Source organism: Brachycentrus maculatus, unplaced genomic scaffold (genome assembly GCF_059751285.1).
Source record: "Brachycentrus maculatus isolate JH-2025_06_01 unplaced genomic scaffold, ASM5975128v1 h1tg000144l, whole genome shotgun sequence".
In the NCBI taxonomy this organism is placed as follows: domain Eukaryota; kingdom Metazoa; phylum Arthropoda; class Insecta; order Trichoptera; family Brachycentridae; genus Brachycentrus; species Brachycentrus maculatus.
In genome coordinates, this window is record NW_028280897.1 from 1,781,151 (window position 1) to 1,807,421 (window position 26,271).

The 26,271-nt window shown below is 33.3% G+C and overlaps 1 protein-coding gene across 6 annotated transcripts in view; it reads left to right on the forward strand.

Moving 5' to 3' along the window:
- Positions 1–26,271, forward strand: part of trio (trio Rho guanine nucleotide exchange factor) — a 502,261-nt gene that overhangs the window by 348,066 nt on the left and 127,924 nt on the right. For all 6 annotated transcript variants that reach the window (XM_088260963.1, XM_088260964.1, XM_088260966.1 and 3 more), the window contains exon 27: positions 25,912–26,164. In XM_088260963.1, coding sequence (XP_088117089.1) covers positions 25,912–26,164 — 253 coding nt within the window. The remainder of the gene's footprint in view (positions 1–25,911; positions 26,165–26,271) is intronic.

The window sequence follows — 26,271 nt, forward strand, 5'->3', positions numbered from 1 at the left end:
CTTTCTGCACTGCGAATTAAACATTCGTTGAAAGTTTTAAAAATAAAAATATATTTTCAATATTCAAAATTAATTATTCCATTTAATTTGACAATGATTTTAATTAATTTAAATTACAATTGTTCATTACTGTTGTATTTTATATTCGTCCTCGAATATAAAAGTGTTTTTAATTTACTGCTTTAATAATTAGTTGATTTGCGCAGTCAATTAATTATAGACATATATTTTTCTTTGATAAAATAGTAATAATAGTCCTACAATAATTGTTTAGAGTCTGATTTAATTGTAACCCAATTCAAATGAATTCGACTGATTTTTCGATTGATAAAGGAAGTTACTACCCACTGATTTGCTTAATTTGAACAATACTGTATAATAATGAAATAAATTCCGACTGTTTTTATCCCTTGTGTTCTCTGCATGGTTATGAACCATAAAGTTAGGAATGAAATAGATGAATGTGTTTGCTACCTTCGAGATTAAATATTACGGTCGGAATCACAATGAAAAGTTAACGAGCTAACTATGTAATAAAAATAACTGTAACTTTGCTTTATCCCTGACAATGTTCGCGTTTTAAAGCCAGCTGTCGATCAGTATGTCAGGAATTATTACATCTCGACATATGTATGTAAGAGTCTTACACATAATCTTACATACATTTTCATGTTACATTGTATGAAAGAATCTTACATTGTTCCATAAATTCTTCCCGCATTTACCACATTTTGACTGTTTCAAAATACTTGTTTACAAATCTGGATTATCTCCAATTATAGGAGATATTTTTATTTTATCTCAACATAGATGAAGAAGAATATGAAAGTCTGGGCATTTACGGGGCTTACGACCGTCATACGCTGTTTTAAGTGATCACTTTACTCACGTGTAATATTCCCCAATTCTACCCATGATTGACAACCACACTACTCAAATTCTTGGAAGTTTTATATATATCATCCAATTTCAAACCTGGACTGTACTTGGATCACTATAATTTCACTAGAGACATATATCGGTGAGATGAACGAAGCTTTTTATTGAGCAGAAACTCTTTAATTTGTATGTGAAGTCCGAATCCTGGATTATAGTGAGGTCTTCCCGAAATATTTAACATGCTAGTCAAAAATAATACCGAAAGGTATGAATGAATACATATTATTTTTTTACCGAACAGAGTTAACTTCACTCTGTTCACATATGCTCACTCCTTTCAAGAAAGTCATAAATCAAAAAACTTGATTTTTCAGGAGAACGTTTTTAAAGTTTTAAAATATATATATTTTTAAATATATATATTTGGTACCAGTCCAGGGTAATATTGAATAAATATGACAGTGAAAAAATCACTTATATTTATTTTACCCCCCTTGGGAAATTGAACCCGGGACCTCCAGAACGGTAGCCGAGCGTGCTGACCATTACATTACGGAGACGGACAAAATATAATACAATGTATTAAAAATAAATATCAAGCCATTTATTAAATTTTTTACTGTGTAATAAACCTTTTTAGGTAAATCCTGAAAGTTTTTTCTCCATTTGAAAAATATTACCATAAGTATATTTACAAAAAAAATATTTAAACAATTCCTTTTCTTCGAAATGTAAAAACAACACTTTCTGTCCTGTAGCGGGTAAATATTAAGTTAAAAATATGCCGCTTTTGCTGGGATGTAGTACATTTTCGGGGCATTCCGAAAACATGCACAACTGAAAATTGTCGATTTTTGATTTATGACGTTCTTGAAAAAATATAATAGAGGTAAAATATCTGTGAACAGAGATACGTTTATCTCATCTAATTCTAGTCCTGGCCACGTATTCCAGAAATTGACTATTAAAAAATCATTATTCGCCATTTGCCTCCGTCGACCTCCGATTAGTCAGCTGTCTTTCAGTACCACATTTCTGTTTTTACTAATTAGTTTTACTTGTTCTTGAATATTCAATGTCCTTCCAGTAAATAATTGTTAATTTCTGTGTAAAAACAGCACATTCAAAATGTTAATTTAAAATATACGAAAAATACAATTTATTTTCTTAGACTGTGTTTAAAAATATGTTTACAGCACTCATTTCACATATTTTGGCTATAATGATCAAATTTAGGAATATCTCTGTAATTTAAAATCATCCCTCCAACATGCCTTAGGGGATGCCATCGGAATTCGGACCTGTGAATAATTTAAAAGTAAATAAAGTACTTGTTCACAAATCTCCAACTATAGGAGTTATTTTGCATATTATTTTGTGACGGTCGTCAGCCCCGTAAATGCCCACACTTATATACTTCTTCATCTTTGTTGAGATGTCAAAAAATAATATGGTAAATAAAGTAAGCTGGGAATCTCCAGTGGCATTATCTTTCATTTCAAACTTTTACTTAGTAAACACCGCCATTTATTTTATTCTGACTCGTGCTTCGATATTTAACATTTTTATCCGTGTTTTATAATGATATTGAATTTTTCCAAACACGTGTCTGAATAAATTTCTTTAGAAAATGGTATTTACATTTTTAAAATTTAAAATGGAAAGATATTATCACAAAGTGAGAAAGTCCCGTATCAAAAAAAAAATAGGTTGAATGAGACCTTTTCGGACGTCCGCTTATAGGAGACAAACATATACCAATTCCGCTTCAATTATTCATAAAATTAACTTACCATCATTCCGCTTCCCCGCAGCGCTAGGCAGAGAGAATAGAACGCGACACCGCTCTGCCTTTGCAAACGATCGTCCCCTCTTCTACCCTCACGCATCTCCTACTACATACCCACCGATTACTCCGATTCCTGACTGCCAATCACGTCATGTGTTCCTCGGTCTTCCTCTGGTTCTATTTCCTACAACTTCGCCATATAAATATAGCAAATAAAAACCCTACAGCGATAGGTAAACATTATGCCAAATTCTACGTACCGGTTTTTGAAAGTCATTTAACTTTCCATATAGTGTAAATGTTCCATATAGTGTATAAAGAAAAACTGACATATTGTTTGACAAAATTGGAACGTAATTTGTAATATTTCACAAGATGTATAATATAATGTAGGCGCTTACTAGGCTAAGTCCTATTTTTTCAAAGCCACTTTTGGGTAAATTATGTAAGATCTTCTGATCTTAGTAAACAATGCTACTCGCGCTATTCAAAATAGCTTAGACATTGTTGTGATGCTATTGTTTCCCTAATAATGATGCTAATTTGCCCTTACCACAGTAGGTCCTGACGTCAGGATCAGATTATATATACATATATATATATATATATATATATATATATATATATATATATATATATATATATATATATATATATATATATATATATATAAATATCCATTGATTACTAGCTGTATTTATTTTGACATCTGCATAGAAGAAGAAGACTAAAGAAGTCTGGGTACGGGGCTCACTTTACACACCTTAACATTATCATTCTACGCGTGATTGACAACCACACTACTCAAATTTTGGAAGTCATCAATCTCATGATTGGATTCTCGACAGTAATCTATCATTGGATTTAGAAAGCTTTTATGTAGCAGATACCATTTTATTTGAATGCAAGATGAGGTAAAGTCATGAGATTGAGCATCACACAAAATTTCAGTAGTGTGGTTGTCAATCATTGATACAAAAGTAAATGTTACACGTGTGTAAAGATCACTCAACTCCTCTATAACGGGTCGTAAGCACTGTAAATATCACGTTCTTCTGTTTTGAGATGCTATGTGAGATGCCAAAAAAGATATAACTTACTTTTAAGTGGAGAAACCTAGATTTGTGAACAAGCATTTGGAAACACTAAAAATTTTGTGACTAGCAGCATTAGCTAAACGAAACTAAATTATTTTTAGTATTATCAACCGAGTTATATTAAGGGAATAAAATCCATACGGAAGTTAACTTCTCAACTGCTTACTGTTGTAAGACAAAATAATTGGTAATAATAGTTTAAATAATAAGAATTAGTAATATTAGTAATAATCGTTTTAAAACATTATCCTCATCATCCATTGTTCACTTTGTGTAATGTTATAAAAGTGGTATTACACAAAGTGAGCAAAGGATGATGAGAAGAGCGTTTTATTACCATACCACAAAGTTATCAATGCCTTTAATATATAGTTTTAGTCATTTCATAGCTTAACACGTAAAAAGCTCTTAAAATCATTTTATAGAGGCGTCCCTGAGATGTAACATTCTCCTGGAATAGTACATACCTCATTGCATTATATGATTAGAGTCATCAGTTATCTATATATTTAAGAGCAAACTACCCCTTGGAATATTACAATGTCGCTTCAAATTACGTTATCGCTTTACGCCTGATTGCACACGCCAACGCCAATACTTTTTATGTTTCAAAATACATAAAATATTTTATGTCATTCGATGACAAATAGTAAGAGCTGTAAAATCCAAAGGGAATAGCGATAGCGGTAGACTGGAATTATTACAATTATAATCCTTTCGTAATTAATTATTAGGTTATGGCACCCTTTCACAGGAAAGCGATAAAAATATAAGACTAGTATAAAATTATAAGAAAAGAACTATTATTTTTCTACCAGTCAAGAAATACTCGTAAATCTACCTTTATAATTTTTTTGATTTGGCGTTTAACTTGTAGAACTCCATTTTAATTTATGAATTAATTTTTAAATCAAACACAGATTTGCTAAATTGCAATGTCAATAAATTCCTCCGTTCCCAGAAAATAAATATAAGTGTATAAACAACCTACACCCCCATTAACCATTGTTGTCTCCCGTAAATTATTGCTGCACATGTTAAAACTATCACTTGAGTACCTAGAATATAGCTACATAAGGACCGTCAGTCCATTTAATCTTCACATTCGTTTGAAAATGCCATAACTAGGCGAAACAATTGTCACAATATTAATTTTGATGTGTTTTTCATAAAATACAACTTAGTAGACTCAAAAACTCTGTGATCGATTGAAAAATTAATTCATAAATCTACCTTTTTTGTTGTTCTTTAAATCTTTCTTCGAAATCAAGTTTTTAAATATTTTGACACGGAAACATAGCGATATTTTTTGTGAAAAATAGTCGTTTATGAAGTAAGCTTTTAATAAATCGCTCAAGTTCTCGATATGAGGTAAATTGTCTCTCGGATCTGGTATTTGGCCTGACAAATAGTGAAGGCGTGATCATTTTTATAATTAGGCCTCTCGCTCTTGGAATCGTGATTTTTAACTAAATCGGTCGGGTTGAGCTTTTTGAGTGCGCTATTTTTTTTTTGTAATTACCGCCTTCCTAGCGTTTTTCTAGTGTTCTTTTGAGCTTTAAATGCTTTGTTTAAAATCATTTACTCTTTGTAGTTATGAAATAAAAGGAGTGATCTGTTAAATAATTAGTATTTGATTCCATTTTTTTAAAAATTAAACTTGAAAATTGAATTCTCGTACATTTGTCCGCCTCCGTGGTGTAATGGTCAGCGTGTTTAGCTACCGTGCTTGAGGTCCCGGGTTTGATTCCAAGGGGGGTGAAAATAAATATTAGTGATTTTGCACTGTGATATTTATTTAATATTACCCTGGAATGGTTCCTGAAGCGCAAGAGTGATCACCTTGCCTTCGTGTAAGTAATGATCAAAATAACACTGCGTCAATTCGATGCAGTGCCCTATGCACCATTGGGTGCAGATAAGGGTTAAAAGTGAAGTGAAGTAATATGTTTCAACATATCCTATCCACCGTATTGGATGTACATATGAAATATTCATACATCATCGTTAACGTTGATTATGGACTTTAAATATGCAGAAAGGGGAGTTGAGTGACATATGAACCCTCACATTTCGGAGCAATCAAATCAAAATCATTCTACCGTCGTTGGTGTAACGCTATACTAGTATATTGATTATTCGCAATCCTTTAAGTGTGTCCAAATCCTTGTTTAAAAATTCTGGGTTTACTCTACTTAGGAGTTATTTAGATAATTTTTTGTTGATATCTCAACATGGATTGAAAAGAATATAGAAATCTATCATGCTTCGTTTCGCCGCACATTTGTCTGAGAAATCGCATTTCGACTGCATTTCGTGCACTTTCCTCCTTCTTTTGCCAACTCATGTTTCATTTTCATACATTAGGGTTGGAACCTGGACTCCATTGTGTACTGCCTGTTCAGCTTTCGCTGATTTTATTTCATAATTTTTTTTATTTCATTGCATTCTTTATTTCATCATTCGAACATCTATCGCGCATCGTTTTGCCTCACATTCATTTGAGAGATCAGATTTCGACTGCATTCGGCCACTGTTTTAATTGATTGTATTATTTTACTCACCAACAAGATATCCCTACAGAAATCCAATTCCCTTGAGAAAGTTAAAGGGTAATTTTATTGCGTACCTGAAAATTCTAATAACGGAAGAATCCTTCTTCAAAATTAATTGGGATTCTCGTATTGTTCTCGTTAGAACATCTCGGGAAATCCTTAATATCTTTCCCGAGAACGGAATATTGAAGAATGATATTTGGTTCATTATTATTTTTTTCATACCTTAAATTCGCTGGAATCTCCGAAAGTATTTTCGTCTGCCTCGTTTTTTTCGCAATTATGTTCTAATAATGCGAAAAAATCCGCAAATCCCAATATCCCCGAGTAATGTGATTTTGTGTTATTCCTGAAAAATTGACATTTTTGGTCCACTGCTCTGGAGTTGGAGCCGGCGATGTGTTGTTTTGACGGATGACGCACGAATTTGAGGAAAACTCATCAACTCCCGATAAATAATGCATGGTGTTATTTTTTTTATATAATATAGTCTATGAATAATATTTACTCTCACAGCGGCAAATTGTTGGTCTCTGGAAAAACAACTCTCGTCCGCACATGGATGGTCACTGTGAAATCAAATTAAATTTCACGTGTCACCACGTAACACATGTGCTTTTGTCTTGTTTATGAAAATATTACCCACCTTTCAGTATTTTGCGTTGTGGATATAAATCTCATCATTTTGATGAAAAAAAAACCTTTTTCCTTACCCTTCTTTTCTTATCTTGATGTTAGTTTGTTAGCACATTCGTTCCACATCCAAACTATCTCAACACCCCTTTCATCACTTCATCGATAATGCTTATCCCTGTCTTGAATTTTTCTTATTTCACCATCCGATCATCTATCACACATTGTTTTGTCGCACATTCGTCTGAGGAATTGCATTCAGTCCACTTTTATTCTTTTTTTGCCAACTCCATGCTTCGCTTCCAAATATTATTACATTGGGTTAGAACCAGGACTCCGTTGTATAGGCGGGTATGTTTGAGGAGATCACGAATGTGGAAAAGGCGAACTAGTGTAGTTCTAATCTCTCTGCCTACCCCTGCCGCGAACGGTGTTATGGTTGGATAATTACTTAGTTTTAGTCACAACAACGTGTGGCCGGGTACACCAATCATCTAATAGATTCATTGTTCTGGTCGTGGTGTCAGTATTGCGCCCCATTCAAGAATACAGGGGTGGAATGCGTTTGATGGGATGCAGATAGGTGAAGGTTATTTCTGGTATATGGGAAAGAGAAACAGTAGAATACTAGAAATCGTTAGGATACGCTGGTTTGAGGATCTAGCTTATTTAAGTTGTACCCGCTAGTATACGTAAGTTAGTGCCTTGAGGGTTATGTAATTATAATATAACGCTAAATTAATATTTTTCTTGAATTTTGAACCTTTTGGCAAAATGTTATGTAGGCATAAGTAGGGATGTTGGCTCTTCACTTTGAAGGTAATATCTTTGATAAATTAATTGAGATGGTATTTACTTGGTGCCTTATTAAACGTATACGCTTAGTGCGGAGTCAAAGTAAAATATCTGAATACTCGAAATTCTCCATACCGTAACAATACCGTTTTTTAGTTTCGACATCTCCATCCTTCGGTAACTCCCTTTAAATCATGTTATATCGCGCTAGTATTTTTTGTTAAACGAAAAATGGATTCAATAGATTGTAATTATTTGAAAAAATACCTTTACATCATTATTCCGTAATGGGTCAAGACGTTAGATACCTGGTTTAAGCTTTGATTACTGTGCAAGTAGTCTCTTTATTCCTTTTAATGATCCTATATCGCGCTAATATTTTTTGGGAAACCCGAAAGGTTTTTAAAAGTTCGTAATTTAAAAATTTTACGAAAAAATATCTTATACCATTATTCCATAATGGGCCATTATGGTATACATCTTGTATTATAGGATTCCTGGTTTTAGCTTTGATTGTGGTGCAATAGTCACTCCTCGTAACGATTATCTCTCTATAACGATAAAATGAACGAGGTTTGTTTGGTTTTGGCGATATTCATCATAAAAGTTTTTTTTTCTTTTATGATGTCAATATTTTTCTCTCTCTCATAACGATGGTATTTTCGTCGTTCAAATTTCCCTCAATATAATAATTTCCCAATGTGATCACTCAAACTAGCCTTTGATAGTTCGTAAGCCTTCTAAATGCCTATACATCTAATGTCAACTTATTAATTTATTCAATTAATCAATTTTTCTGTAAAATCAATAACTCGATTTTACAGTAAAAATTGAAAAAATGTTTTTATATTATTTAATTTGAATACTAGATGCTTTTGAAATGTGTTTCATCGTACTATGTAGCGATTAGTCTGAATATTTATTTTTCGGTGTACACGTTTCGTGTTTATGCATTTTAACGAATTCAAATCTTGACATCATTTGGATCCTTTGAAATTGCTAGTTAATACTTTGTGAAATGTGGCGTCTAGTCGCATGAAACGGGAAGTTTTCTTTTCATTTATTATAGGCTGTCATTTATATTCTAGATATACAATGGAATATTGCACTGAATTTTACATATAAATTGAGTAAAACTCATTACTTCTCTCTATATCCTTAGAAATTTGAAATGATATGATATTTGCCTGTGAAAGAGGGGTGTTTCAATCACATAATCACATATAGTAGTGAATGACAGTAAGGATACGTTGTAAATAACGAATATTAAGGCTGCAATATGTATCAAAACGTGTCGTTTGGGGAGTTGTTGCAATTTGTTCAAAACGTGTCATTTGTGAAGATAAGGTTCGAAATTGTATTAGACCTGTCATTTTCGATACACCTTCGATTCTGCACTATTATTTTGTGTCATTATTGAACTACCGCTTAGCTATTTCCCTTTATATACCGGTACCATAGTAATGCAGTTATAATCATACTGTCTGTACTGTACTTCACAAAGGCACGCTGATTAAATATCACCCCAAATGGAAAACAATGAAAACCACTTTCATCCCCTATCTTTGAAATCCCCGATATGGAAATATTGAATTAACTTTTGTTTGGGAAACGTTGATTTCTATCAACTGTTTTTTGTGCGTTATCAGAAGCTCTCTGTAATTTGATTAAAAACTTAATTAAAATAATAATTTCGGAAAGACGACAACCGACGTGATCTTTCTCGATTTACATTAGTCTGTCAGTGTCAGTTATACCGTGTAATTTATGTTCATTAAGAACATCCTTAAAGTCTGGATCGTAAAAAACGACTATATTTCCGATACATTATAGCTCTATAGAAGTATTTAACATTTGTAGGGCTAACAACCTGTCGCTGGCTGGCTAAAATTACCATTTTTGAACATCAGATAGCCGCCTCCTTTTTTGCACATTCAAGTTCTATTTTTAAGGCTTGTGTACAGGTAAGATTGCAAGGTTAGGGAAGCTTACTGTGAATAATACATCAAAAACACCCAGGCTAATTGAAAGTAAATCTTTCTTGAATTTATTTTGCAATTAGTGGGAATCGAACCCGCGATGCCAGTTTCGTAGTCAAGCGTCTACCTTACTACGCTATGACGCCTTTCACGCTAGTTCTTATTTAATAAATTTGGAAGTTTACCGCCATCAGTTGATAAAAATGTCAAGTCATATACCTTACAATTAGTATTGATAATTTATATACTATACGTGGGGTGAATAATCCAGCGTCTGATAGAATAAATAATAATGAATATTTACAACATTTTGAGTGTGCCCAAATACTTGTTCACAAATCTGGATTATCTCCATTTATAGGATTTAACTTTCTTATTATTTTTGACATTTTATGGAAATTATATTTTCTGGCGTTTCTCATGTGTGTGATTATAATCCAGAATTCGGACCTCACATACAAATATAAGAGTTTCTGCCCAATAAAAAGCATATTTTCAACTCACCAATAGATATCTCTAGTGAAGTTCTAGTGTTTCAAGAACAATGTTTCTAAATTGGTTCATATACTTATACCAAGAAATTGAGTAGTGTGGTTGTCAATAATGGGTAGAATTGGTGAATGTTACACGTGTGTAAAGTGATCACTTAAACTCACCGGAGTTCCATATTCTTCTTCATCTTTGATGAGATGTATAAAAATAATAAAATGAATATTAATTAATTTTCAGTTTGATTGTAATTTCCTGCCTTAAACTTACTGTGTTGTGCGTAATTCTTTCCAAGAAATATTTCACAATTGGATATTAGATCTCCGAAGTTTAAACGATTTTACTTGGAGATTACTTTTCTCTATCTTTCGTCCTTTGTCGAAATCTGTATCATAATTAATTGAATCTTCCAGTGAAATTGCTTGTAGCAAACATATTCAGTATTTTGTATCATTAAAATTGATTAACGTGAACTCGACACTAAGTAAGACCTTTGATAAAAAGTTTTTCGCATACAATATCGTTTGCCATATTGTAAAATATTTTTTGGCAAATTTATCTTTTGTTTCTCTCGTGTATTTAAATTATGTTTATTCGAGTAAACGTATTTGTAATAAAATATATATGAATCTCGTTACGAACATTTTATACAATTACTTTAATTCTTTGATATCCTAACAAAATACATTTAGGTTCATATACAGGATGCTTTAAAAAAACTTTATTCTAACAAATTGGGTAGACTTTTCAAGGTACATTAATGACAAGTATCGAATATCTTTTCTCACAAAATGTTTTTCGAATCAACATCGTTAGAGCCATTGGTAGATAAATAATAATAATTTTTGTTGATTTTTCTTGTCGTTAACCTTCCGCCGGTGAACAAAGTCATGAGGCGATTTCGTATATTTGGGAAGTATGTTTTCTAGGGTTAGATTTAGTTTCTAGATTTTTGTACAATCACAAGATTACCCTGTGTGTGTTTAGAAAAAGATGAATGAAGATGTGCGTGTTAAATATTAGTAAATAGGGAAATTATGGAACAAGTAAATGATTTCCTGTATTTGGGAAGTATTTTTTTAGGAAATACTTGAAGTATGTATGAGGAGATGCATGAATGTGGAAGAGACGAGAAATGTTTGCAAATACAGAGTGGCGGGCCGTTCTTTTCTCTCTGCCTACCACTGCGGTAAAGCGGTGTTATTGTTAATTAATTTATGTTTTCTATGGATGGAAATATCGATAAAGATATTGAAAGGAGTGTGAATTCGGGGAACATACTGAATTGTGCAATGAAATCACTTATAGCAAATAAAATCTCTCATCGATAGCTAAACTGGGGTACACAACGAAGTCCTGGTACCAATTTTAATGTATGGAAGTAGAGGATTGAATTGACAAAACAATGATGACAGAGGCTGAATTCAGTCGAATGAGCGGTAAAGCGATGTATGACAGATAATTGAATGGTGATATAAAAGAAGAATGTAAGGTTGCGATAAGCACTATCGATAAAATAAGAAAGGTGTGTTGAGATGGTTCGGACATGTCGTACAAATGAGCAAAGAACAGTAAATCAAATTTACTAGGCGAATATATAATAAAGTTGGAAATATGAGTAAAGGAAAAAGAAATAGTGGGTTTAGAAAATGTGTCTCTGATATTCAATATCGACTATAACGTTATTTCAGAATATTATTGTTCCTAAACGTTCTTCAGTTATTTTAGAATACCGCGTTTAGAATTTCGCAACGCATTTATGAAATTGTTCAGACAGCCTACACTGAAAATTTTGTCACAAGATCCCCGGAGTCTAACCTATAAAGGATCACTTTGGAGCCTTAGATTATTATCATTTTGGTTTGGTTACTATTTCAATGTTCCATATTAGTGGTTGCTCTTACTGAGACTCGAGGATTCTCTACATATTTCACCAGACGTCAAAGGACTCGCGATAATGAGGCAATGATAATGTACACATCAGAGAATGCCTTTCATGTCGCTCACGATATGCTAAACTTATTAAGCCAATCTATTTTTTACGCCATCAACATTGTGCAAATTATTTAAACGCTTGTCTATAATTCCCAGGCATCTGAATTATCGTCTATGTAACATTTACGAAATAACGGAATCATAGAGGAATGTAAGGCTGAACAAGGAATTATTGAAAAGATTAAGGAGAAATAATTAAAATGTAACTTTTTTTAAAAATCACTATAAATATTTTCCTTATCACTATAAATGTCTCCCGGTTATCTTCGAAACCGGTAGACATTAAATTTAAGTATTTATAGTGATTTCAAAACAATGTTTCATAATTATAAAATGGAAAATCACGAAGTTAGTGTTTCAAGTATAAAAAAAAATGATTAAGGAGAGTTCTTTAAGGTGGTATGGACATGTAGAGCGAATGGATACCGAGAGAATGACTAAAAAAATATATCTGGTGAATGTGAGCGAGGATGGCCGAAAAAGACTTGGCACGATCAGATCAATCAAAGCCTAAAATCTGGTGGTGTCAAGAGTCGGAGGGCATGCATGGCTAGATGTCAGGATGTTAAGGAAGCGAGGAGTCTATGTTAGGACTGAAGAGTGTGGCGTTCCATCCTCTCTGCCTACCCTTGCGGGGAAACGGTAATAGAAGTAATAGTAGTAGTACGAAATAATCTGTTGATGATTTATTACTCTTTGGTATTGCTAATAATTTAACTCTAGCGACGTCATCCAACTTGTATTTTCAAATTATATATGGTCAGTATACCTAAATAAAAAAATAATGTTTTCACACGTACTCTAATATGTCAAATAATTCGGGATAAACCTAACACACATGAAAATCTAAAAAAAAAATATTTAAAAAATCATGAATATTACACTTTACGCTGTAAAAATCATGATTTATTTTCATTTTTCGGTGTTATTCAACATTCGTCAGTGTTTACCCGACGCTTTGCAGAGCACTGAACTGAATCTCAAACCCCTGAAACGATCCGAGGGGTATGGTCATATGACCCATAAATGATAATACTGCCAAGGTCACCGGTTCCCTATGAAAAGAACCCTGTTCCCCTTCTCAATCAGCCAGAAGGTTCCCCCTTCTATATCGCTAGTATACCATACGTATTTCTATGACTACTACGACCCTTGCCTGATACAAGATCGTGAGGGTAAAAATCTTATTGTGTAGAAAAAGTTCTGTTTTTATATTTTGTCGAATTAAGGCAGATGTTTACCTGATTTAAATGAAAAAAAAACACGTGTAAGACCACTTTTCAAGCTCACTTTAGACTTAAGTTGAGACTCATATATTTGAATTAATTCATGTATATCAGCTGTAGAATGAATGATCCAGTGTCTGATAATAATAAATAGCTATTATTTTATTGGTTTTTAATTGAAGGTTTACTTGGTAAAAATGCCACTGTGCCTTAAAATCTATTGTGACACTGTTTCGATCCATTCCGTATCATTTTCAAACCGATGCGGAATGCATTGAAACGCGTGTCACGATAGATTTTAAAGAACAGTAGTACATACTAAATAAAACTTAAATTAAAAATTGGTAGCCATTACCACAAGGTGACTGCTAAATCAATTAATGAAAATGTTTTATTGGTTTACAGTTTTTCACTCATGTTGTTCGCGAAAGGGGGAGCAATGATTGAGTGAAAAGTACCTCATCGTAATATGGAGATTAGTGGTGATTGATTGCGTGACTGTATCGTCAGGAAGAGGATACAATCGTTAGGTGATTCGAAGCTGTATTTTAAAATGTGGAGCCCGGTGAATATCGACGCGACATTCATCGACCTCATCCTATCAGATTTGCGTTACGTTATATAGATTTACCAATTTTTACATATCAGAGAACTGGATGTGCCTGAATCGGCACGTACAACGAGTCAAATTGGATCTGTGGAAACTCTGCTTCGCACCAGAGCGACTCGATACACTTTTTTTTGACACGAACTGACAAAAAATTATACGTGTAAATTCAAAAGATTTTAATATGGAAGACAATTTAATTTATACAACGCTCCGATATTATTTTCTCAGCTTTATTTGATTTATATTGAATATCGTTTCTTGCGCAGTTATTTGAAAATGCCTTAATCATTTCAAGTATTGCTTTATTTTGGGATGAAATTGATAAATATTGGAAAAATTTGTGTATTAGTATTATCGTCATTGAAGAAATTCTTCAAAAGACAATTTTAAAGACTGGGACGTACGTATTAAATGATTAAGAGTCACCGATATTGAAATTCCTTTTATGTTGGGAGATGTAATATAAAAAGAAGCTTATTAAGAAATTTAAAGAAGAAATATATTAAGTATATCTTGACTGTGACGAAGCATCTATCGTTTCCGTACGAAAGAAAATGGAAGTCTGAATGCTCCAGGGCTTACTACCTGGCATTTGACTGGCTCACTTTATACACTTGTGTAAGGTTCACCACTATGCTTCTTATTGACAATCATATTCCATTATTTTTTAAAGGTGTGTATATGCGCCTTTGTTGTTATCGGTTTGAATGTTCGCTATAATTTTGATAGATGTGGAATTCCGGTTAGCGGTGCTGCCATCAATTATTGATATGTCATCCGTAGGATGAATAAATATTTTTTTGACAAAAATTTATATTAAGACGATAGGCCGAAACTCCTCGGGCAAACAAAAGATTCTATTATTTTGCCAACGTAGACGAATTTTATATGATAATATGGAAGTGGTTTATTTTTTTTTACACTTTTAACTTGTTCTACCCATGATTGACAACCGCTTTACTCAAATTACGAAAATCGTAAAAAAAACGCAAAATATTTATTCAAAAATCAATGTGGCAGCCGACATCTTTGGTTGAAATCATCAAGTAAACGAAAACCTTCATTAAAGCATGTGAGGTATTTTTTACAATGATTATTTCACCTTTATTTATTATAAAATTATCACTTAAACCAGCTAACGATAGATCGCAGGCCATGGAAATGGCCAGACTTTTACAATCTCATCTCAACACGCCTAGTCATCTATGTTGAGATGTTAACGTTTTTCTTTTCAAATATCTCCTATGTAAGGTACGACCCAGAATTCACTAGCGAAGTCTTGGGAAACTCGAAATATTACAAATTGAAGTCGTTAAAAAGAAGATATAGGCAGGTGTTTGAAAGATGGAGCGATGATTCCACTCGTATTTGGTTTTTCTCTACAAAATTCTAATTTCCCTCTCTTGGGAGTTTCTTCATTGGGGCATCAAGCTTTCGAGTGGAGTCTGGATGGAGAGTTGGGACGTGGAAAATTCAATTTATTTTAGAAGGATTTTAGAGTTACTATTTTTCATTCTGTTGATTTCGTTACAGCGTTCATTATTGACAGAACGAAAAGGTAAATTCAATATTCTTGTGCCGAAATTTTTGTTCACAAATTCTTTATTTGCTCCACTTAGGAGTTATTATTTACATCAAGATTATTCTTAAATTTAGGTTTTACTTTGAACATACCACTATTTCTTTTTGTGAGATATGTTGTATGCATTCTGCATCATTTTCAAACACCGTGTTTGCGGAATTAATTGAAACACATGTCACAATACATTTTAAAAATAGTGGTATTCACCAAGTCAGACTTAAATAAAAAATTAATAGATATTACTATAAAGTGACCGCCGAATCAATCAAAGGGATTTTTTTATTGATATCTCGAACATAGATGAAGAAAAATATAGGAGAATGGGCATTTACAGGACTTACGACCAATCATCGGCTTGTTCTAGTGATCACATTATCACTACGTAACATTCACCATCCTAGCTACAGAAGTTTTATTTGTGCTTAGATTTATTTTCCTCATTTAAATGTTGCCGATTAAAGATAATTGATTGAAGGATGTAACAAAAGAAAAAGTGAATTTAAGATAATTGATTACAAATGATTTTTTCAATTGAAGCATTAATATGACTTTCGAAATTTAAGTGGTGCGGTTGTCAATCATAGCTAGAATGGTGAATGTTACGCATGGTATAAAAAAATCACCTAAACCATCCAGTGAAAGGTCTTAATCCCTGTAAATGCCTAAATTTACGTATTCATATTCTTCCCCAGATTTGTTAGGGTTACCGATAAAAAATCTTGATACTTTTTATTTATAATTTTTAATTAATGTTTTACTTAGTAAATACCACTTTTTTTTAAAATAAAGTTTTACTTAGTAAATACCACTATTTTTTTGTAAATAAAGTTTTACTTAGTAAATACCACTATTTCTTAAAAAAAATATATTATTTTTTTGACATGTCATTAAAGATGAAGAAGAATATGGAAGTCTGGGCATTTACGGGGCTGACGACCGTCATACTAATCACTACATACATACATCACTAAAATCACTTAAACCAGCCTATGGCGTGTCGTCAGCCCCATAAATGCCCAGACTTCCATATTCTTCTTCATCTTTGATGAGATGTCAAAAAAATAATACGAAAATAACTCCTGTAATTGGAGATAATCCAGATTTTGTTAACAAGTATTTGGACACACTCAAAATGTTGTAAAATCTTTTTATTTATAAAGAAGAACAAACTAAGTGTATTATACGTACGAGTATAAACGATCTAGTAATGTCAGTATAATTTTTGTTTTTTTTCCTGTTGCTTGGTTTGTGATAATCCGGTTTGTGCTCGTCTTTCGCCGATCGATGCGCGGGTTTACTGTGCTATAAGCAGGAAGATTAGAATGGTGGGTTTTACCCTAATTTCATACGAGTCAGTGAATGTCGTCCTTCTTCAAAGGTAGGAAGGCTTTAACGAACGCATCAAAGGACGTTCGAATGTCCCGGAACCTTTTAACCAAATCCTAACATCAATTTCTACCACTCTAAAAAATAAATTGCTCGTAAATTTTCTAACATGGCTTATTTTTTGTGGTATTGTATAGTTTATTATTGCTAAACTAGGCGTGCTGTAATTAAAAAAAAATTACATCCGTAATGTTAAATAATTGCTTTTTTTATTATATTATTTTAAGGCTTAAATAATTTTTTGTACGTGTTTAAGTGATTTTTCCTATTTCTAATTTTCTTACTTAAATTGAATTTCTTACCTACCTATAATACGTATTTTTTCTCGACAATCATTTTTACATTTTACCTTGTTTTTTGTCTTTTCTCTTTTATACTAATATTCTGACAATATTTAAATTACTTTCACCGTTTCTACATTTGAAAAAAAATATCTACTAAAATTAAGCCATATTTTCTTCTAAGTATACGTCTAGTATATGTTATGTCTATTGATATTAATTATTCTCCACATTTGTAAGCATAAACAAAAAAATCCTTCATTTACGTATCCTTTGCACAAGTATACAATATGGCATAAGGCTTATTGTAATAACTTTAAAGCAGAAACATAGATGGATATACAAGATAAAAAACAAATAATTATGACATATCTAATTATCTGCTAATTTTCCAAAAAAATACATAATAAATTTAATATTTAAGAAAGCGTAATTACAAATGTTATGCAATATGTCATATCGCTCACTCCTTTCAAAAACGTCATAAATCAACAAAATTGATTTTTCAGAAGAACGTTTTTCAAGTTTAAAAACATAATACAATTTATTAAAAATAAACATCAAGCCACTAACCGAACTTATTACTGTGCAACAGATCTTTTAGCTAAAATCTGAAGGTATTTCTCTCCATTTGAAAAATATTTAGTATATTAAAAAAAAAACAATTAAACAATACCTTTTCTTCAAAATGCAAAAACAACTGCCCTGTAGCGGGTAAATATTAAGTTAAAAATATGCCTCTTTTGCTGGGATATGGTACATTTTCTGGGCATTCCGAAAACACGCACAACTGAAAATTGACGATTCTTGATTTATGACGTTCTTGAAAGGAGTGAGCGGTATAAAGAAAAGATGTAACATAAGAAAAAGTGAATTTAAAATATATGTTAAAACAAAAGTAACAAAATAAAATTCTTAGTATAAAATAAGACAAGATAATTGATTTTTAATTTATCAAATCTTCAGTTAGTTAACATTATTATCATATTTACTTAGGTTAAAAAAAACTTAGCCAATACCACGATTTCTTAAAATCTTTAGTTACACCTGTTTCGACATGATAAGGTGGTACGATAGATTTTAAAAAAATATTGGTGGTGGTAAATCAATAAAAAATGAACAGATGAATACCACTAAGTGACTGTCGAATCAAGTAATTAATTTTTTTTAAATCTCCTTTCCTTCGACGCCATTCTTACTATTTAAAAAAAAGGCATATTTTTCTAGTACTTTTTACTACTTGCTTTATTTGTGAGTGCATGATATAATTCAATTCAAACCATCTACCTCACCCGATTGGGCATAGGGTACTGCATTATATAAACGCAGTGTTGTCTTGATCGTTACACACATGGAGGGAAGGTGATTAGCCCTCCGCTTCCATTCCAGGGTAATATTGAATAAATATTAGACTGATAAAAATACTTTTATTTATTTGACACCCTCCCCCCTTGGAATCGAACCCGGGACCTCCAATACGGTAGCCGACCGTGCTGACCATTACACTACGGAGGCGGAGGCTTATATAAAATTTTCCAAAATGAGTGAAGCAAATTACATATTGGAGATAATATATACGCAGCTTATTTATTTAAACAAAAATTATACACTTGTATAATACCATTTAATGAGTTTTATTTCATTTCACACGACTAGTTTAGAAAATTAACACATATTTTTATCTTCTGGTGAAAAGTAAAACTCTTTGCTCTTCACCTGTAAATGAAAACATCTGTTAGTTTTCATTTACAGGTGATCATACAAGTGTTTCCACGTATTATACAAGTGTTTAATTTTTTTTAAAAATCAACATGTCATTTACAAAGTTAATGCCGAATCAATAAATAATGTAAATTATATACGCAGCTTATTTCTAAATTAATCAACCTATTTGGCTGACGCTTCGAATCGAATGCCTTTCGTACCGAAATACAGATCAATATAGGGTTGTGCGATAAGAGCGCTCAAGTGTTTGGAAATCGTTCATTACATTAAAGCACGCATACATACCGCTTCGAGAGGTATTACGGGGTAGCATATTATGTCCTTACGCAATGGCGACGGACTTATCCAATAATCTTTGCAACCCTTATTTGCTATCGGATATATGAACCTTTGTTGCGAGTGGAGTGAACTGGGTAGTATTTGCACACACCCGTTTCAGGCACTACTGGTTTCATACGGGAATATTACCTTCTTGATATGACACATATTGAAATTTTGTTTATCTCATGTTTTGTGCCTTTTTATTATATGTATTTATATATTTCGTTTAGGTTATAACATAAGGTTTTTTGCTAAAAATTCAATTCTCTTACATACTCGTATGTTTTAAACATATATTGAAAACTCACTTACCGCCTCTGTGGTGTAATGGTTAGCGTGTTTAGCTACTGTGCTGGAGGTCCCAGATTCAACTACCAGGGGGGGTAAAAATAAATATTAGTGATTTAATACTTTAATATTCATTTAATATTTTGGTTCCTGAAGGGCAGGAGTGATCACCTTGCCTTCTTGTAAATAACGATCAAGATAACACTGCGTCAAGACGATTGAGTGCCATTGGGTGGCAGATAAGGGTTAGAAGAAAAAAAATACTATTTTTTTTAAAATATAACATCTTTATTTTATATTTCTTTAAATCAATAATATGAAAAAATAAGAATGAATGTTTTTGACTTTTTTCGTTTCGAACGCAAAAATATATTTTCGATTTGATGGTCAAATTGTTATATGTTCTTCATCTTGTGTTTTGACCTATTTTTCCGGTTTAAATTATTACAATAAGCTTTCTTCCATGCTTCGTACTGATGTTTCTTAGTGAAACTGCTAGTGTAGTGTAGTAAATTTATTTTAATCAAAATTACATACATCGGAATGTATAGCCCACTGTCTTCTTCCTATTTACGTTTTATCTTTTTTCACTCTCATGTAACAAAATGTACCTAATGAACGTGACGCGTCCTTGAATTTTCTCTCTCAATTCTCGTCCAAATATCGATCATCGTATCGCCGCCCTAGAAGTTTTCGTTTCAGAAATAAATTATATCGACATAATGTAAATTTAGTTGTTGCTCAATATTGACTGAACGAATTTGTTTAATGTGACAATTACCGGCGACTTCACTCTAGTACAATTATTGTTTTGTAAAGTACTCTTATTCGTGGAGGACTCGCTCATAAGAGTTATCAAATGAGAAAAGAAAATCTACCTTACATTATTATGTCTCAATCCGATGTCAATATTTGAAAAGCTCTGTAAAGAGAAATCCCTTATACAATATCTACTTTTCAGGAAATTAATCAATAAAGTTATTACGTTATATTAGTTCACTTATTATTCCCGAGTCAAGGTTTCCAACTCTACCATTAGTCATAATTCGTAATCGATAATAACCTATCTAATTAGTTAAATAACTCAAAAATTAATTACCTCTCTTTTTCCAATAATTTTTCTAACAAAGACACATATTAAAGTAAATTAATAATATGTACATTATTTTGTCACCATTAAAAATAATACTCACAAATATTTATTCTAGCATAGTAAGCGGTACGTCAAATAAGTCAGCAATATTTCGTCAACAATAAATGATATGTTTGTATTACTTAAAAAAAGGGGAAGAAGAAAAATTACCCAAAACCTAACTAATTTCCATCATGCCGCTTCTCCGCAGGGGTACACAGAAAGAATAGAACACATAAATACGTCTTTTCAAACAATCTTCTCCTCTTCCACATTCGTGCGTCTCCTCAAACATATCCGAGCAATCTTCACTTTCGGTGTTTGAAAAAGATGCGGAATGCATCGACACACGTTTTACAATAGATTTAAAGATAAAGCGGTATTTGCCACAATGTGACCGGTCGAATCTGTTGATGCAATTTACTTAAAAGAGTAAAAATTTTGGTTTGCATTCAGAACGTTTACTCTGAGACCACAGATTTATATGAATGGATATAGATAGCCGTGTCAGCTCGCTAGTATACGCAATTCCAACACTTTATTCCGTCCTTCGCAAGCTGTTTAATGATGAGGTTGGAGCATTTCATCAGCTTCCCCCTAGGGCTTGCAACCTAGCTCGAGTAGATCAACCCCGTGCGGTAGGTGTGGTATAGCAAACATACCACTCGCGCTGCGAGGGTGAGGTAATTATGTCTCTCCAACCGTTATGGTAGTATACCTTCGTATGGCTGCGCTGTGTGAACTTGCACCATAACTCACGGCCGTACTGCTGCGTACACACGTTAATTCCTGTTATTATTGCGATATAATTTTTCTTTATTCATTACTGACATTAGTGTCGATGAATAATGGTTGAGTGGAAATGCGATGACTGACCATTCTCTGTAAATGTCTTTGCACTGTTCCGTGTCTGTCTGCTATGCTGGCCGGGGTTGTGGGCGTCTGTGTACCGGCCAACGTCGAGTCGGAATCGGATCTAGCTGACTAATTGAACTAAACACTAATCCCTTTCACTGCCTTCACTGGGATACTTCTAGAAAATTTGGTGATGGACTTACAATCTTGTATTTATTTAGATTGGCAGTGACAGGTGTATTGAAAGCTTTTAAATGTAAATTTTCAGTAAAATCGGGATACAATTTTATATTGTTTCACATTTTCAATAAATTTTTCAAACTTAGTTTTAAAAAAAATTGCTTAGCAAGAGCAGATCTGTCAGGAAGCCTAGATGCTTCTGTATCAGATCCGGGCATGCGGTGGGACGGCTTTCAATATTTATTACTGACAGGCTAACTAACCATAATACCGCTTCACCTCAAGGACTGGCGGAGAGAATTGAACGACACAACAACCTGTATTTGCAAACAATCTTTGTCTCTTCCATATTCAAGCATCTCCTCATGCTTACCGCCGATTATTCCGACTCCTGACTGACCGCACTCAAGTATAATATTTGAAATACTTGATCATACCGTGTTTTTCTCATTCTTTCTCTTATTTTATTTCCAACTACATGAGCCTCATAATTTTGTTTTACTGTGCTTTCTTCGCTCATTCGATTCACATACCCACACAATCTCAACATGCTTTTCTTACTTTTATCGATAATGCTTATCTCAGCCTTGCATTCGTTCTTTATATCATCATTCGAAAATCTATTATATCGTTTTACCCCACAGAGATCGCATTTCGATTCAGTCTACTTTCATCCTTCCTTTGCATCTCAATGCTTCATTTCCATATATTAGAGTTGGAACCAGCACCCGTTGTGTACTAATTTCATTGTCCGATGTTAACTAAGTTATGCATTATTCTTTGTTATAGGTGTCTCAATTTGATTTGAAACATCTATCGTTCTTTTTTTAAGTCTGAGTTTCCTAGGTCTTACGACGTGGCATTTGGCTGGATTGAGTGATCACTTTGTACACTTGTGTAACGTTCTGTCCAATTCTGTCCATTATCGAACATCCATATTGCATTTTATTTTTGAAACCTGCATCCATGCAATAAAGTGTTAGTTACCTTCCCAATGCGGATTTTTTGTTGTTGATAGAATCGTATGTATGGCTGATTGTGGTGCCACCAGTTGAGACATTTGTGAAATATTAATTAAGCCTGCTCCTTGCTCTTTTCTTTGATGAAATGTAATTTATTTTACAAGCAATTTATTATAATGAGTTATAATTGATAATCAATTTAATATTTTAACTTGTACGATGAAAGGATATAGGCATTCCTAGAAAGGATGTAATACCTCTACGGATATCCAATTATTATAACATGCCTGTAGGGTAGGGTGTGCGCTTGGTGTGTAATTGACTTAAATAAAATGTTATATTTCTTGAAAACATATTACAAAACATATTTTTTAAATAAATAAACACATAACATTTTTCCCAACCTAGAAAACGACAGACAAAGCCTACAGCTAAAGGTTATCGATGAAAGCTAAACTGGCAGTAGACAATGGAGTACCAACCCTTATTCGATGTTCATATGTTGATATGAGGAAAGAATGCAAGCTTGAGTTAATTAGTATTATCGATAAAATTAATGAAAGTTTATTGAGCTTGTACACGTGGAACAAATGAGTGAGGAAAGAATGGTAAGAATAAATTCATGAGACGAATTTTGTTGGAAATAGAAACAGAGGAAAACCGGGGAAAACTTGGCATGGTCAATTATATCAAATACTTGTGCGTGGTCAGGTTAAGAGTCTGAATAATTGGTGGTATGTATGAGGAATTGCATGAACGTGGATGAGGTGATTTTTTTTTAAAGATAGAGTGGTGTGGCGTTTTATTATCTTTGCTTACCTCTGCGGGGAAGCAGCTAATGACTTATTACCGGGTTTCTGATCCAACCCACAATATCTTACCTCGTATTTCACTTGCTAAATTAACTCCTATCGCAGTGTTAAATATTCATCGTGCTAATGAAAAATTTAGCAGTCGTGAAATCGTTTTATTCCTCTCCTTTTCACATTTTCTTCTGACCATATTTTTTCCATCGAACGGCCCTTTGCGGCTCTCTTTGTGGCCCGCCGAGCAGAAGGCGGTCCTGTGTGCCGAGCATTTGTAAATAATATGAAAATTCTCCAAAGTTAGCGCTTATATCTTTCCTTCGTGGAAAGGGGGGAAGTTAAATACCCCTTTTTATTTATCATCCCTACAATTTCCTTTTTTTTTCAACTTCCAACGAAAGATTTTCGTTTTATATTTTCTCATAATTCCATAACGACGCTTGTTGTTTTTTCCTTTTTAAAAAATGTGTTTTAAATGTGCTCGAGAGAGAAGGAAATGAAAAAAAAAATCAATTCCTAGACCAATAGGGTCTTGTCACGTGCATATCTTTGTTTTGCTTTTCACAATGATAAGGATATGTATGCATATTAAAAATCTACCTTTATTTTATGTGTGTCAATTTGAGACAAAAGATCTATCGTTTTTTGGCTACATCACATAAGCCAGCCACAAATCCATCTACAGCCACATATTATATTACAAATGATGGATATCTGCTCCTTTTGTAGCTATAATCGCCTCATAAATTTGTTTTTACGTTCATTCCTTACTCCCATATATATACCCAAACCGTCTCAACATACCTTTCTTAATTTTATCGATAATTTTTATCTCAGCTTTGAATTCTTTCCTTATTTCACCGTTCCAACATCTATCTTACGTCGTTACAAAGATTTAATTTTGCTATCGTAAGAAATGGCTTTCGTTTGACTATCATTAATATGTAGTAATCGGCTTACAAATATGAATGTTTTTATTTCTAAAATAATTTAAGTTAAACAATACTCTACCTCATACTATTCGTACTCTGCTGAACTACCAAACCATCTCAACACACCTTTCTCAACTTTATCGATAATTCTTATCTCAACTTTGCATTATTTCCTTATTTAAACGTTCGAACATCTATCATACATCGTTTTTTTTACAGTTTTATATAAAACGAATTTATTTCGACCTGTTAATTTCACTCACTTCCAAAATATTATGTTGAAAAATCATTTCATGTTCGTGAAATTGGAACCGTTGTTCGCGGTATCATAACGCTTTTTCCACTGGAGTATACTGTAGTATGTATTGGTTACGAGAGGTAGACATTAACGAATACGATTCTGATTGCCCCATACTTAACTTACTTCACCCTTACTTTAGTTGCAATTCACCACTCCCCGTACTTACGTCGATATACGTTAAGAATAGTTTATTCCTTAAGCTGTTATCTCTCACGTTCCTGTTTTATGGTACCTACAATTATACTCCCTGCCACTCGCGAGCAAGCTGCCATAAGCTTTGAGGCGGATCTATTCAGAATATGACGACTTTACGACCGTGCTTCCTCCTGCGACGTTTCCAAATATTTCTGGTTTAAGTCATTACTTAGCTGCTTGTTTAATACTTTTTATACACTCTCCAGAAAGTGCGTAAAGTTTTTTTTTGCGTTAGAGACGTGCCAGGACGACAATTTCATTGTCCTTTTTTATTATTATTATTGTACACATGTTACTTAGAACAGAATTCGTACATATATATATATATATATATATATATAAACAACGAATAGAATTGGTATTCTGAAAAACATTCTGTTGTCCGCCTCCGTGGTGTAATGGTTAGCGTGTTTAGCTGCCGTGCTGGAGGTTAAAAGTAAAATATTAGTATGTTTTGAATATTGAAAGCATTTACTTTGTGGATCATATTGATATATTATTTTGAGAAATAAAAAGACTTTTTGTTTTGATCCACTCACATTTTTATTAACTAACTAGTTTCGGCAACAACCTGTTGCCCTCTTCAGTCATAAATTAAACCCTGAAGAGGGCAACAGGTTGTTGCAAAAACTAGTTGGTTAATAAAAATGTGAGTGGATCAAAACACAAAGTCTTTTTATTTCTCAAAATAATATAAAATATTAGTAATTTTACACTCTTATTTATTTAATATTACACTGGGCTGGTCCCTGAAGAGCAGGAATAATCACCTAGCCTTCATGTAAGATCAAGATAAGATCATGTAACACTGCGTCAATACGATGCAGTACCCTATGCATAATCGGGTGCGGATAAGGGATTAAAAAAAAGATTATAATATATTTGAACTATATTTTAAGTATGTGTATGTTTCCTTAGACTGGGGGTCCGGAGATGACTTGGGTGGTGGCCGACTACCAAGCCACGTGCGCAGCCGAGCTGAGCGTGCAGAAGGGCCAGCAGGTGGAGGTGCTGGAGACGAGCGTCGCGCGCGCCGAATGGTGCCTCGTGCGCGCGCCCGCCGCCGAGGGCGCCCCCGCGCGCGAGGGGCTCGTGCCCGCCGTCGCGCTCAAGCCGCAGCCCGGCCAGCCCCCCAGCCCGTCGCGCCGCGCCGACGCGGAGGGACCCACCGGTGAGTTTATCCTATTTTACAGACTATAACACGACGTTTTTGACCATATATCATCCTCTTATTAATCTGCATAGAGTTTTTATTCCTTAAGAATGAATTAAAATTAT